Source organism: Seriola dumerili, unplaced genomic scaffold (assembly GCF_002260705.1).
Source record: "Seriola dumerili isolate Sdu_G_001 unplaced genomic scaffold, Sdu_1.0 BDQW01000242.1, whole genome shotgun sequence".
Classification (NCBI taxonomy): Eukaryota; Metazoa; Chordata; class Actinopteri; order Carangiformes; family Carangidae; genus Seriola; species Seriola dumerili.
In genome coordinates, this window is record NW_019174497.1 from 7,915,581 (window position 1) to 7,931,910 (window position 16,330).

Below are 16,330 nucleotides of genomic sequence, written 5' to 3' on the forward strand. Positions count from 1 at the left end.
ATGAACAGCAGCTCGGAGGATAACACCAGATCAATAAGGTCAATTGAGTCTGAAGACAACTCTGAGCTTTTCTGATCAATCCACCTTTGAAGCACCGTGGACACGCTCTCAACGCCCAACGATTTTCCCAGATTCTCTGTGTTTGAATGTGTCTTCAGGGGAAAATGGTGTGCATCCAGAAACGAGCCAAAGGAATCCACATTTACTGAGAGAAAGTCACCACATCAGCAGCCCATGTACATTTCACCACAGAAAAAAGGCTTCTGAAGTTACTTTGGAACAATGACTTTCCACAACATGACTGCAGGAGCAAAATCCTTATTGCGCAACAATGAATTGACTTTGCACAAGAGTCCTGCTTCATCCATTCATATCTCTTCCTAGATCTTGGAGATCAGCGCTCTACTTCACCAATCAAACCACTGGGTGTGTTCAGGGTTTCACGGTAAATCCTTTGTGGCTCCATTTTAAAATTATTGTTCAGCCCTGACAATAACATTTTCCTGACATTGATGTGAAACATCATCAAATATGCTTACGCTCATATAAACGCTGCATGATTTCCTGCAACAGGTGTACCCTAAACTTCATCTCTTCAACACTGCTAAAGTAATGACTACTGCATCCATGCTTACTTCAAGCAAGAGCAAAATAATCTGCATATTACATCTCCAACCAAAGCTGGATATACAGTTAACAGAAGGGGTTAATGGAAGACCCACCGTAGGCATATGATAAGCCTGTATCATGCTTTATATTACCCTCAGAAACTACTTCTACTTTTCTACTAAGCTGGAGTTCCAGGTCTTGTTACAGGAGTCTTGTTACTGAATGTGTTTACGTTCACTCATACAGAACAGTGATCATAGTGAGCAGAAGGTCTGCAGTGTAATCGCTATGTTAGATGTCTTTCACTGAAAAGGAGAAGACAACTGAGACTCTTTCTTTAACTTCCTTAATGTTGTCTGCGCTCTCAACAAACTCCAGTGTCATCAGGAACATAGTTGTCCCCGCTTTCTATCTCTACAGGGTTGGGTATTTTTTGATCCTCGATAGTATCAAACAAATTTGGCACGTCCATAAAAGTATCTAAGTTTGATACCAAGCCCTATCTGCAACACACAAGGCTTTGGCAGAGAAACGCAGGGTCATCTGGAAAAAAAAAAAAGTTAAATCTGGCTCAACTTTTGCTGCAATGCAACATGTCATCTGGCAAGATTCTGCATTTTCCAATGAAATACATGGAAGTGCACATTCCTGGTGGATTACTTTGTAGCATGAACACTGTATTTCTTCTGTTTACCTCATGATGCTCGCAATGAAAGATAAAATAATTGCCGCGATAACTTCCAAAATCCAACCTGTGAGTATTATAAAACCACTGTGCAGTGCTAAACGCGTTAATCTGCATTTTGCATGTGAACACATTCTAATTGCATTTTGATGTCAGTTTTGTCAAAAGCCCCTGAACAATGCAGACTTCAGCACCTGTCTTGGCTCAACCTTCATATAGTGCAGCTGTTCTCAGATCTGATGCTGTTGTAGTATTCCAGGTGTTCTTCTCTGTCAGGACGTTTTCATTCTAGCAGTCTCATTAAGGACTCAGCAGTACTGTGTAACTGTGTCTGCAGACATCTTAACTCAAATGGAACATCTGGATATACAGAGCCCTAACAACTGTTTTGGCTTTTGTATCTCGTTGTGAGGTCATATTATCATCACTTTATACTGGATATTTATGTTAGGCTGTAGCATAACCTCTAGATGTCATGTGCATACTTTTACAGACATGTGGATGTAACTTCTGTGAATTTGAACCAAAAGTAGATCATGTGATATTCTTACATAATGTCTCTGCCAAACCTTCTGTAGGGTTGTTGAGGCTGAAACTAATCATGCACTATAGAAGCTACGGTTTACTGTATATCTTACAGCATGGTCCAGACAAAGCATCTATTGTCTAATCATCATCATTTCTCAACATGTAAGAACAGAGACCAACTCCAGACACTATAAATGCACTCTTACAACCACACTCTCTCTTACATACAAGAAAACTACAAACCGTACATTAACTGAAGAGCATTAGAGATTTTGACTTTAAATACTGTACATCATAATGTATTTGCTGCTGGCTCTGAAAGTCTGAAAGTCTGAAAGTCATTCATTATTTTGATCTTAAAACACACAATCTGCATAAAACTCACATATTGTGCTCAGTAGAAAGGCATCAAACACTGGACACTACTCAACATGATGTCTTCAAATCACAGGGATGGAGGAGAGTGGCTGTGCAAAAGATGAAAGCAGAAGAACAGAGGGGGCAAGAGGTGAGGTGGTTAGTAATGTGATGGAGCCATGTCGCTTCTCTGAGGTAACCAGGTGAAGCTACAGTGGCTGGCTGGTGCCTTAATTAGGCTAAATGACTGCTTCAAAAACTCATTAATACAGCCACTCACCATGACCCCCACTGGGCCTCCTGCGGTTTGGACCTGCCACCTGAGACCAACTTGATCTGTTGGTTTTATGCTCTTTGCTCTGTTTCACCTAAATGGTGCCAAATTTGTACGACCAAGAACCTTTCAGGGAGAAAAGCAACACTGAGAGGATGAAGTGGAGGGCAAGCAGGAAAGTCAGTCTAGTCACGTTTCAATCCACCTAGTTTCACTAAAGTTGATGGAACTTGAAGTTGTACTTGGTTAGTTATTAGCAAACAAATCTACCTGATAATTAAAGTGGAATCAAGTGGAAATGTATGAGAAGCTACAGTTTGAAATTGAGATAATAGATAAAGCAAACAATAGGTATGAGAAAAGAAAGACAAAGAACAAATTACTCAAAGGAAAAAAAATTAAAATTGTATAAACAAACTACATGGAGGATTTTCTGCAGCCTCGCTGCTCTGAATTTATCCTCCCTCATTACAAGACAGTTGCTGAGTTTCATTTCACGTTCTTCCACATTCACACTTTCTGAGTACATAAGTGTGTTCACATTGACAAGTATGACAATATTCAGTGCACTATGAGTACCTGAAATGGTGCACTCAAAACAGTTAAAAAGTTGAGTGTGAAACACTTTGACACTTCTTCCACCGTCACAATCTTGGCTACATAGGGGAAGGGGAGGGACCACCAGTGCATTTTCAAACTTGTGAAGACAGCGACCAAGTGGGGAGGACACGTCTTTTTTAATTTGGACTGTTGGTCAAACAGTTCACCTTGGAAATGGGAAATTGTGCTTTTCACATTTTTTTGACCTTTTAGTGAATAAACGATTAATCAGCTAATTGAAATAATAATCAATAAACTAACTAACAATGAAAATCCTTAGTCACAACCCTACTTAAAATTTCTCACATTCAAACACTGGTACTGAAGATGATTCCACAATGACCTTGTCAGGCTTAGATGTATGTGTCTGATAAAGCTGCATGTTACTGGAGTAACGTCGGCTGCTGGTGGTCCAGAACTGAAACATAAGAAACATGCGCACAGGATTCCTTCTCTGCTCCAACAAGTCTTTCTGTCTCTTTCTTCACCTTCCTCGTGGAAAGTGCAACATCGGCTGTGACACATCGACCGGCCTCTCAGCAGGTCAGCGTCCGGCTTCAATACAGCCACATCACAACACGTCAATTCTTCGACGGGATACACTTCCTACCTTTTGTGCCCAAAGGTCACGGCTATCTCTCCGCTGTGGACCACTCAGATCAGAAGACAGCCACACCGACGTGAACACCGTCATCTTTGTGCACAAACATTCTTCAAGGACCGACCATCTGCAGGATTAATTTGATTCTGCAGCTTGAGGCCTGCTAGGCTCGCTGCTTACTATCCATGTGCAAAACTAAACTCCAGTAAGCCAAGTGTGTCTCATCAAGGCCTTGTGATCAGGAGTGATAGGCGTTCATCAGTCAAAGGGCTGCATACTGTCGCAGCAGACAGCAGACAGCAGGCAGGATTTTCTTCTCACTGATGCACAATATTGGACTTGAGTTAATCAATCTGTCACTTCTTCTGCTTGACTACACACGTGATGAGTCCGGCGATGGTTTGGATTTATTGAGTGAAGGGGGGCTTTCACTGAAAGAAGGGATCTATCTAGACTGAATGCTTCAATAGCTCTGCCGACACGCAGAGACACCGAAGTGGGAAAATCACACCACCCACCAGCTCAGGGCTGGTAAATTTTGTGTTGGTGGGGCTGCTGAAGGTGTCGACTCTGCCTTCACCTCAGGTGGCTAAAAAAAACACTTTTTTATGATTATTTTCTGTTTAAAAATATAATCAAACTAAATGATTCAGCAATAGATGTGTCTGTCAAATGGAGGAAACTATATCTGTCCTTTGATGTTAAGGATCAAAACAGGAGAGCACTGTTATCCAGGATAATTGTTTCAACTATAAGTGCATCAGTGAAACTTACTTTTAACACCACATGTGAATCTTTGTCAAAGCTTTGTCAATTACAGCTGCAACACATTGTCAATTAATCAATTAATTGACTGACAGAAAATTAATCTGCAACTATTATGTTCATTTTCATGCAAAAAAAAAGCAAACATTTTAAAGTTGCAGCTTTGCAATTGTAACAATTTGCTGTTTGTCTTGATTTCATTGAATATGATTAAGTTTTGCACTGTTGATTGGACACAAGACATTTGAGGATTTCACATTGGGCTTTAGTATATCATGGTGGGCATTTTCAGTGTTCTCATGTTTGTGTTATAGACAGAATGATTAAACCATTCATCAAGAGAATATTCATTCGTTGCAACTCTAATGCATATAGTTTAAACTGTGACTCATTACCAGGTTAAAAAGTAGTGCCCACGCTGGTTAAAAGTTTCAATACTGTTGCACTCCCAACCACACCCAACAGCGAAGTGCTGGTGTACTGTAGGGCTGTTACGTGTCCTTCAAAATTCAAACTGTTCTTCAAACATGTAAAATTATATGATATTATTCAAACTGAAAACCTTATTACATTACATAAGGTTTTCAATCTCAAATGATAAGCTAATCAATAAGAAGTATCAAGGCCATGCTGATTGGATAATCACAACACCAAAGCATCTGAAAATCATTGTGTGGAAGTGTTTCGAGTTCTACACTGTAGATGGTAAAGTCACCAAAGAAAAGGCCACAATATACATGTCCAAGTTGCATCACAATCTCCAAACACATAATGCAGTTGTATAACACCACATACAGATGGCCACACATGCATTAAGACTGACAGTTCACTGTCTCTCACACTCAAGTTTGAATCACTTCGAATGTGTTACGTGTTAGTTTGAATGTGGTCAAACTTGACTTTTTGAAAAGTGACAGCTCTAGTGTACTGACACTCCCTGGAGTACACCTCTACAACCCTGCTGGAGCACAGCAAAAACAAGGTTTTCAGCTTTCACAGTACTCCGGTGATTTAGTATTGTAACAGTAAGGGATGCGCAAAAGTCAGGTCAAAAAAAGTGAAGGGTCAGAGTAAAGCACAGACCAAGATATCCTGACTTTTAGTCCCTCGTTATGGTCCACAGAAGTTGCACTTTCTTGTTCTCTGTCATTTTGATGAACAGGGTCGTCAAAATTCTTTCATAATGTATTATTACCTTTCATTCAATTTTCATTTTGAATGGTAATGAGAGCCTATTTAATAGTATTTAATTTCCTAAAACAACTCAGATTATGCATTTAGAAGGGCATGGAGAGCAAAGATGAACAGAGACACGACCATGCGCTGACTTTTCATGTCAACACCACACGAAGCAGTTGAATATAATCTGTCAAAATGAAGGTCAGCCTTCAGATTTTATCGTCATTGTTAAAAAACATTCAGTCAATGAAGGAAATTATTTTGCCACCGTGACCCCTGATTGTCCATGGCTCCAAAATTTCTGAATACTAGATTTCCCATAATGCAAACAGTGTCTTATAGTGTCTTTCATTTAGACCTTCACTGCCTGGTAAACACTGATGCTTTTTAATAACCACACCTCCAGTAACCTAGTAAAAATAAGTAACCTCTCAAAGCTCATCCACAGCCACTGAAAGTTTTGAGCAGACAAACAAAATACACTTCCCCTATTGATTTGAACTAAATATCTCCAAATCCTGGGGCATAATATCAAAACTACCTGTGCGGATGTGTATACACTTAACAGTTTATTAGGTGCACATAGCTAAAGCTAGTTATCAGGTTGAAATAGCAAATACCGTAGCAGCAGTTCTACCCTCACCCCAAACCTTCCAACACAATACATGGTATTAGCTCAGAAACAGAGCATTACTTAATGGCCCTATGACTCAAAACTCCATTACAACCATTAAAGAAACGTAGCAATTTGTAACTTCACTGCCCATCCATCTGCTTTCTTTAACTACGTGTTCCTTCTCACAGTCACGTGGGCCAGGGTTATACATAAAGTCTGCATGTGTAAGACCAGCATTTTGTGAGAAAACAGGGATGAGTCATTACTCTTAACAGAAGAGCATCTCTTTAAAATAACTTTTTTTTTCTCCAGATGGTGGCTTCCTCATTTTGGAAGAAACATCTTCACGGGCTCTGATCTCAAAATCATTAAGGTCATTACCAGGCTGACTTCGTTGGTCGAGCCATTATCAGATCTTTATCTTAGAGCGTCATAAAACAGCCACAGCAGCTCGGTCTCCTGCAGCAGATCACTGATTTTAGGTCAGAGAAAACACATTTTTTCTTCTGTCCATTATGTGTCTCAGAACAGGTGTACAAGACTTAGTTTTCAATCAAAATATAATTAACAAAAAAGCAAAACTCACCTTAATAGAGCTAATTAATTGTAACCGAGACAAATATTACAATATTTCCGACGAGTCTTAAAAATACTTTTATAATATGAGATAAATATATGATATGATGATATGATTTTCTAACATTATAATATAGATGATATTTGGGGATGACTAAAAGTGCTTTTAGAGCTTAAATGACTAGTTGATTGTTTTGTGACAGAACATTAAGCAGCAACTATTTTGATAACTGATTAACTGTTTGACTAATGTCTCAAACAACATTGCAAAATCCTCTCTGATTCCAGCCAATCAAATGTGAGGGTTTGCTGCATTTCTTTGTCTGATGTAATAGTTCAATTAAATATCAGTGGCTGTTGGAAAAAATGAGAAATTTGACTTTGTAACTTTGGATTTTGAGAAGTTGTAATGTGACATTTTTCAATCATTTCTGATATTTTGTAGAGATACTATAATGATTAATTAATTAACAGGTAGTTACTGTACATTACAATATTAAAATATGCAAAATCCCAAATAGAGTATAGTCTCTTATACCATTATTGGTATTGTACTGATGGGTGATGGGTAAAGGAAAAACCTGAATAAATGAGTGGAGACACATATGAATGCTTCCATATGTGACAGAGAGCTCACTGGATGGTTTGATGTTTGGCTGCAACTAATAAATAATAAATTTTCTTAATTAATCTTCAGATTATTTCACTGCCTACCTGCCTGGTCTACAAAATAGTATAAAATAGTGAAAAGTGTCTATTACAATTTCACAAAGTGCAAGTTGTATTGTTGTATTGTATATTGTATTAGTGCAAGTATTCAAACTGATTATTTTGTCAATTGTCTTTGACAAGAAGACCTTTAAGTGCTCATAATAGCAACCCCATGACAACCAGGCAAACTCCATCTGCTGATGAAGCTCATGACATGCCGTTGAAAGCTTCAGAACAGCTATACTATAGACCCTGGCTGAGATGTTTTTGTAAACTGTTGCCAAGTGAAGAATGAACTTTCAACCTCCCTAAAGATTTACTATCATAGAAATGTAAAAAAGCCACACTCCCAAATGTTTGGCTTTTTTGCTTGAAAAATGACTTTTAACAACTACTCAGTGATCAAAACTGTTGCCATTTAATTTCCTGTCAATAATCAGTCAACTCTGTTTTAATGAACATGATGTGAAAAGTTATGTCCTTCACTCTCATTTCTCAGATCTCCTTTAAAACAAAAACTTCTGGAGAGATTTTGGAGTGACATGTTGGCAACACTCTCCACCATCATCATCAAAACAACAAATGAGGGATTGTCTGTCAGAAGATTCGTGTTCATCCCTCCAGAGAGCTGAAGGATCTATGCCGAAGAGCGCTGAAGTAGAGCTAAAACACTTAATCAAATAATCATCAAAATCAACAGAATATTAATCAGCAACAGTGTTGCAAATACATTCCCTAGTTTCTGCTCCTTAGTAAAGGATATTCTGCTTTTTTTGTCTTTTGTGATCATAGAATCAATATCTTCGCTTCTTTTGTCCTACCAGGAGTCCAAAACTCGAGTTAAAGACATCATCTTACACTTTAGGAAATTGTGATTTGGCATTGGTTACCTTGTGTTGTCAGTTATCTGTATAATACTCAGCTCTGTGCATGTACAGAAGAGGATAGATATCTAGAAGGTTGATGTAAGATAGATAGAAAATGGCAAACACAGTTATTTCCATTATCTGTTTATATGATGATTATTTTTTGTGTTAAATGGATCAACCACTCTATGAAATATAAGAAAACAGTGAGAAAATCTCCATCATAGTTTCCCAGATTCCAAGTTTGTCTGACAAACAGTCTAAAATCCAAAGAAAAGCAACAAATCCTCAGAATGGAGGAGCTGAACCAGAGAATGATCTGTCTTCAATTGAAAACTGACTGAAATGATCAAAATAGTTGCTGATAAATTTTCTGTGGATCAACTAATTGATTAATCAAACAACTCTGTCAGCTCTAAGTTAGATAGATAGATAGATAGATAGATAGATAGATAGATAGATAGATAGATAGATAGATAGATAGAAATTAAGATTAATAAGTAAATAAATGAAATGTATTCAATTCAATACATAAGCTGTGAATAGGAAAGTCTACTGCAGGTGAGTCTGATGAGCCAGTATTATCCAGAATTGAGTCCCTCCGTCCCACCCCCTTACTTTCTATCTCCATCTACAGTGTATCCCTCTCCTATCAGTTTTCAGTATGATGGGAGTAGAAATGCTGCTGCCGTTGTAAAACTGCCAGTCTGGACCGACTGTTCACGCATCCAGTCTCCATGCAAGAAATCCTCAGAAAAAACACTAATTTGTGAAATATTACATTAAGTGACGATTTACATACACTCCCAGAGCTCTGCATGTGGCAGCTGTGTCAGAGCTCGGAGATGTGAGAATACAGCAAAGATATGTCAACTCTGACCTCCCTGGCGATCATCCAAAGGCAAACTATTGCCCACAGACGCACAAATTTCAGCGGTTCCCTTCATCTCTTCATTTGAGTCCTTATTTTATCATTCTTTATCCACATCAGTGATACAAAGACAAACCTGACCTTTTAAAAGGACACAGTCACGGCTAAAATCAATGACAGTAAACTGTCACTTGCAATAAAAGTGCGTTTGTTCTCCACTACATCCAACCACCACAGTGACCCCACAGTTACTCCCTGCCAAGTGTCAAATGTCAGAACAATATGGATAATGTCACACTCATAAACATGTCCTCTGTATCTCTAACAGCAGCAGACAATGTGGCAAACCAGCGGCAGTTTGTACTCACCTACAAGAAACCGTTAGTTCAACTTTGGTGGCAGGTATCGCAGCGGTGAAAGGGTCTGCGTCCCCAATACACGCCATATTCATCGAGCTGCTGCTTGGTCGATCACAAACCGCCCCGTATCCAGCGCCTTAACGGCGACATGAGAGGAACTGAGAGAAGAGAGAAGGATGAATGAACACAAAGCTTGGCAAGGAGGAGACAAAGAGACGTTTGTTGTCTTGAAGCGAGGAGCACCGGAGAGAGAAAACACGGACGCGGAGCTGCAGCGCGTCGGAGTCGCGTCTCTGTGCGCCTCGGTGCTCCGGAGGAGAGGAGGGTTGCGAAGGGGCGGGAAGACACACACACACACACACACACACACACACACACACACACACACACACACACACACACACACACACACACACACACACACACACACAAATATCTAGGAGACAAAGATAACGAATACTTTCTTTTTAGAGTTAAGGTCAGTTTCAGTTCAGGTTCAAGGTTTGGACATTAGATTAGGCAATTTTGGTCAAGTGTAGATTTGTTTAAGGTTGGGGTGATTAATAATGAGAAAATCAGATGAAGGCAGAAACAGCAGTTGTACACATGATAGCCATGTTAGCCGCTCTGAGAGGCTGTTTCATATTAGCTTAAATTCCGGTCATTAAGTAACCGTTGGTTTCTCTGAAATATTAAGAACCAGGGTCATTTAAAAACACTTACCATTGTTCTAACGGTATGTTCAGCATTGTCAAACAGAAACACAAAAATATTCTATTCGCTAAACGATAAAAAAAAAGGAATAGAAGAAGAAGAAAAAGATTTAAAGTATGCCCAGACTCAAATCAGTTTCTTATCCATATAACTAGCCGGCGGCCTTTTTTGTTTGTTTTTGATCAAGACAGAAGTTCAACTTGGGAAATTGTTGGTGTTTTTTTTCTATATCATTGACTTTTTTTCATTCAGAGGTTAGAAGAGTCTTTGGGAATTTCGGAAATACCATTAGAAAAATGTGTTTTTACAACCCTCTGGATTTTCAAACTTTCAAACATTGCAGGTTCTCAGAATTTTTTTTAGAAAAACATGCCAAATATGTCTAAATATGAGAGGCTAAGTAGGGCTATAGGCACAGCAACACAATGACAAAGATAAGATCTTTAACAGGTATAGGCTAACTAGTAGGCTATTTAGGCTACCATCTTATTTTGGTGTGTTAGCATGGTAATATTTGCTAATTAGCTCTAAAAACAAAGTAAGCTACATCTGAGGCTTATGGGAATGTTATTCGTTTTTCAGTTGTTTGGTCTTAAACCAAATAAGTCAAATTACATGTCAATTTATCCAGTAGGCCTAATTGTCAAGACATTTCACTCACACCACAACATTCAACCTGCAGGTGGCGCTAGAAGAAAAGTCAGGGGCTTATCAAACATCACTTAGCTTCATACTCTGGGGACCATGAATGTCCATACAAAATTCCAGGGCAATCTGTCAATATATGTTGAGATATTTCCTGGTTGACCAACCAGTTGGTGGACCAACTAACAGACCCACTGACATTGCAATGACATGTGGTTGCATGTCGAAAGAAAAAAAAAAAGTCAGCATTACAATAACAAAAGGGCTAAATTACACTTAGGGTAAGGGCTGGGGGCTACTAAATGTAGTATGTCAATCAGTGAGCATCTAAGTATATGCAACATCTATTGTATTGGGGACAGTGTGGGGACAAAAATCCGGCCCCTACAGGGTTTAACATTTATTTTTGGGAAAGTGTCAAGTTTTTGGTTGAAGGTTATGGTTAGGGTTAGATTAAGGTATATGGATTGAGCTTGGGCATGTAGAGGCTATGGTTAAGGTTGTGGTAAACCTCCAGGGTCTTCAGTGTGTGTCCAGGTTTAATGCTAATGAGGAAAACCTGCTTTCAAGAGGACCCACAGAAGAGGACGGCCTTCAGACAGCTGACGAGAAACTGTATTTAAAGTTGAAGAATTAGATTCTAAGAAAACAGCCACAATAGATCTGCAGGTGGTTGGTAAGGTTGTTGATCAATAAACTCCTTATTGGCTGGGAGATTCGTGCATTTTAAAGCTCACACTTAGGACTTCTGCTTTCTTTACTTTACTTCTTTTCTCTCTCTTAATGAAAATGAGATTGTTATTTTTGTCTGATAATTCAGCAGGGTATGAAAAGTGAAGAGGCCCATTGTTACAAATAAATTATCTCTTTTCCCTGCAGTATTTTGACTATAACTCAAAAAAATTTGCTAGTTTGTTATTTAATAACTGTAAAATTATGAGTTTCTCTAATCATGTTGATGGAGTTGAATTATCAGCTAATTTCCACCACATGCATTCTTTGAAATATCAAGGTAACTGATATTAAAAAGTTGAAAATAAAAAAGAAAGTTGGTGTTCCCTCCATTAAAATATTAGGATCATTCAGGGAAGACCCAGCTGAGTCATTCTTGTGGGTGGGAGAAAACTCAATTATAAGTGTTTGGAGTATAACTGGAAAGCAATAAAACTAACAGTGCCACTTAAATATTCTAATCAGTTGAGGGACAATGTAAACTTTTAAATGATTTGAGACGTGCAGTGTCTCATGAGACTGAAAGTATCTATAGTTGACAGATAATCAACCAAACACAAAGCAGGTTTATTATTATTATTCTGAATGCATAACTGCACCTTGTACAGCGCAATTGATTTTCCACCCACTTGGAGTGAGCTGTTTCCTTCAACAACTGTCAGGTAAGAAAAAGGTGTCACATGAGCTGAGGTCAGTGTCAGAGCTGAAAGGGTTAGGGTTGATGACGCTGTGATTGGACAGCAGTGAAAAGTGTTACACTGAAGACAGATGACAAAACCACCTGAGCTAAACAATCTCAATTAATCAACCCAGCATGAACCAGAGAGCTAAAACTGGAAATATGTGTGTCAGCTCCAGTTAGTCTGAAGAAATGGACATAAAGTTCATTCTGCAGGTCAAACACCTGTTGGGAGAGCTCTGTGTTTTCTATGGGGTGATATGGGTCTCACTAACTCATATGTTCCAGTCTGTAAATAATTGTTGAGACATCTGATTCCAAAAGCATACATTTCGACCTCATCTTGGTGCAAAGTCAGAGTCCAAAGTCAGAGGGCTTGATGCTCTCAGGACCATGGATGACTGTACAACATTTCATGTTAATTTATCCAATGGTTGTTGAGATATTTCAATTTGTACCAAAGTGACCCCTCAAAAGTGAGCAGCTGCTGCTGCTTCTCCTCATCACATGCTGAGCAATTTTCCTCCTGACCTGTTTGAATGATTTTTATTAAACAGGGAAAACTAGCTGGTATTTTCCACTGAAGACAAGACTAAGAGCCTTCAACAAAGCCAAGGCAGATGGGAATGTCATTAGTTTGGCAGGTACAGTATTTAGTCGTAAACCATTGGGCTATGATGGTGCTGGGTAAAAATAAATTAAATCGTCAAAGTCATAAAAAGTCATCCTGAGGGGGACATTAATATCTGTACCAAATGCTATAACAGCCTCCACTCCTCTGGGAAGGCTTTTCTTAACATTTTGGAACCAGACTGCAGCAAATTGCTCCAATTCAATCACTAGAGCATTAGTGAGGTCCAACACTGAGGTTGGATGATGGTGCCAGTTGAGATCTTCCACACACAAATCTGGGAATACTATTTCCTTGGACCTGGCTTTGTGAAGTGGGACATCAAGACCTTCCACAAACTATTGCCACAAAGTTGGGAGCACATTACTATCATTATTATTAAAATATCATTGGATGCTGTTGCATTAAGATGTCCCTTAATTGGAAAAGTGGTGAAACCAAACTATTAAAAGGTTTATGGACTTTTGATGATAGTGTCTTACATGACGTCTACATGGCATTTCAAGCCTATTCTATGTAAGATAACAAAAGTCTCTCAGTGCTATATCGATTTTTTGGTCACAGAACTGACACCACAATCTTTCTGCACATCAGTATTTAACCCATGGAGTCACTTTTGGGATGAGTGAGCTGAATTTCAGGGCAATTATCTGGCTAATTTGCTGCCTAACTACACTACAGCTGTATCTGAATTCAGCACCTGGCAGTTCACATTGCATAGAAACAATCTCAAGATGATCCGATTCCCATTTGCCCTCAGACAAGTTAGAAAAAATTGAATTAGAAGTAAATGACCAATATGAATTCAATTGATTTTGTCTTTTTGAGACTTTTAAATCCAGGTAAAACACAGAGAGAGAATGAGCATAGAGAGAGTTGGAAGCACCTCGCTAGAGACACAGTAGACATTTGAAAACCTGATCAAGTGTGAAAACAGTGAAGAATCAGCTTCACACATTTAATTACTGTTTTTGCAGACTGCAGTCATTGACAAGTACACCATGTTCGAGATGAGGAGGTCTGTTGGGCTTTTTTCGAAAATAAAGGTAAAAATCATCTGCATATAAACACCTTTTAATTGTGATTCTAAAAGAACACACCTTAACTTTACATGTACCGTCATCAGATCAAGTCAAACTAAGATGGTGAACATCATACCTGCTAAACATCAACACACTGGCTTCATCATACATAACTGTAATTACCCAGGAGAGCCTCCCAGACCTGCCAGCATAGCTGTAGACTCTTGTTCCAATCTGCTTTGGTTCTATTAGGAACGATGACAGGTCTGATTCATCTCAGCTCCTCTTCAGTACAGATGTAATATTAGCTTTACACAGCCACTGAGGGAGCGACCCAGATGAAGTGGTGATTTTCATCATTTGTAAAATGAAAGGTAGATAGTGATTTAGAGACGGCTTTGTCAAACTCCTTGGTGTAGATGCCTGATAAATGAGCTTTATTACTGTGTAACTGTTTTAACACTGCTTGTACTTCCTCCAGAGGTAATTTCTAATTATTGCTTTGCTTTTATATGAAGTCCATGCAGACTTCATATTGGTTTTAAAAGTCATTCATAATGTCAGGATTACACTTCATTAGCAATTTTTTTTTTTCGGAATGGCAAATATATCACCTTTTAAGGTTCATTCTTCAATATTCCATCTGAGGATTGAGTTGAGGAAGTAGTTGGAGTTCAGTCAAAGTACAAGCATGACTTCAGTTTGAGTTTAATCCCTCAAACTGTAAAATAGCTTTTTGCTTTAAGCTGCCAGTGTATCTGGACTTACATAATTGTATTACATTCATGCCTCAGTGCCACAAATAGATTTCAAATTATTAGAGTGTGAAGCAGCTCTGACTGCTCCTAATTACCGTCTCCTCAATCTCCCCTTCCCTTAATTTGCCATATAGAGACGCAGTCCTGCTGTGAAAGATGTATGGAGTTCTTCTAAACTGTATTATCTTCCACAACCCTGCCTGACCCGCTGGTGAATATTACAAACTCATGTTGTGCAGGCAAGCAGTGTTCAAACCTGCAAAACTTTACATTAAATTCAAGCCACAGTTCCAAACTTTCTGAAGATACTAAATAGATCAAGCTCAATTTTTCAAGGAAATGTATAAAAGCATATTTTTATTTGTTGCTTTTGTGTCAAAATACTTTGTAGTATATCGTATACCTTCAGATAACAGTTACTTCCATCATTGATTAATCTGTTGGTCATTTTCTTGATTAATCCATCATGTTTTAGGTTCACTGGACCCAAATGCAGACAACTAGAGCAGAGTTCTTGCAGTAATGCCAACAAAAAGACTCACTGAATTGGTAAAAGCCAAAGCAAAGTCCATGAACAGAAGTCTACACTCAAAAACATCTAGTAGGCTAACACGAGGAGTAACTGAACAAAAAGCATTAGGGAACACTGGGAAAACAAACTGGCACACAAGGAAATTCAAGGAAAAACTCACACAGGAAGACAGGAAGTAAAACGACCATGAGACACACAAGCAATATAATTACAAAATAAAACAGGAAGTGAACCAAAAGTCCAAATCAAGAGTCCAAACAAATTTCAAAAGTCCAAACATAAAAGTGTCCATGAGGGCAAACCATGACAATTTGAGAATATGAAACCATCAAATGTTGGATGGTTTTGCTTGAAAATGACTCAAACAATGAACGGATTTCAAAAATACTGGACCCCACTATGTTTTTTGATGGTTAACTCATTGATTAATTCACTTATCTCTGCAGCTCTAGTATTTATGCTGTGTCCTGCAGTGTTACAGGGTTTTTATTTTTCATAAGTTTGCATTTTTACAAAACATAGAGACATGTCTAGATGGGCTTTCAGAGCCAAAACAAACAAAATCTGTTTATTTTTAGTAAAAGATTATTACTGATTAATAGGACCAAGCAGAACCACAGGTTCAGCACCCTCAGTAAAAATCACCTGACATAGTACATGTACATGGTACAATGTAAAAAGGGTCTTTTAAGTCAATTTATGCTGAGGTAGGTCAGAATCTCTCTCTGAGGGGCGGAGATCTGCTCAGCAATGAGCAGCAGCAGGGCTGGAGTCAAAATGTGCACATCTCTGCATCTTGAGAAACAGCTGATTGTGCTGTTTTTTTAATGAGGATTGATAGACTTACATCAAAGAAAGAGGCCACTGACCAATGAGCACATGTGATGTCTGTGAAAAAGCCAGCTGGATAAGCTAACAGTGAACAGCTGTAGCACTGGAGCAGAGGACACTGAAGGTGGTGGCTTTATTTAACAAGCTCTAAGTTGGTTTAAGTGATTTAAAACAGTATTTGTCATTCAC

The 16,330-nt window shown here is 38.6% G+C and overlaps 1 protein-coding gene across 1 annotated transcript in view; it reads right to left on the reverse strand.

Moving 5' to 3' along the window:
- The window catches only part of LOC111229790 (copine-8-like), a 62,586-nt gene extending 52,372 nt beyond the window's left edge, over positions 1–10,214 (reverse strand). The window contains exons 1-2 of the mRNA XM_022756260.1: positions 10,202–10,214; positions 9,607–9,733 (exon numbers count right to left, since the gene is read on the reverse strand). Coding sequence (XP_022611981.1) covers positions 9,607–9,733; positions 10,202–10,214 — 140 coding nt within the window. The remainder of the gene's footprint in view (positions 1–9,606; positions 9,734–10,201) is intronic.
- Between the last annotated feature and the right edge of the window lie 6,116 nt (positions 10,215–16,330).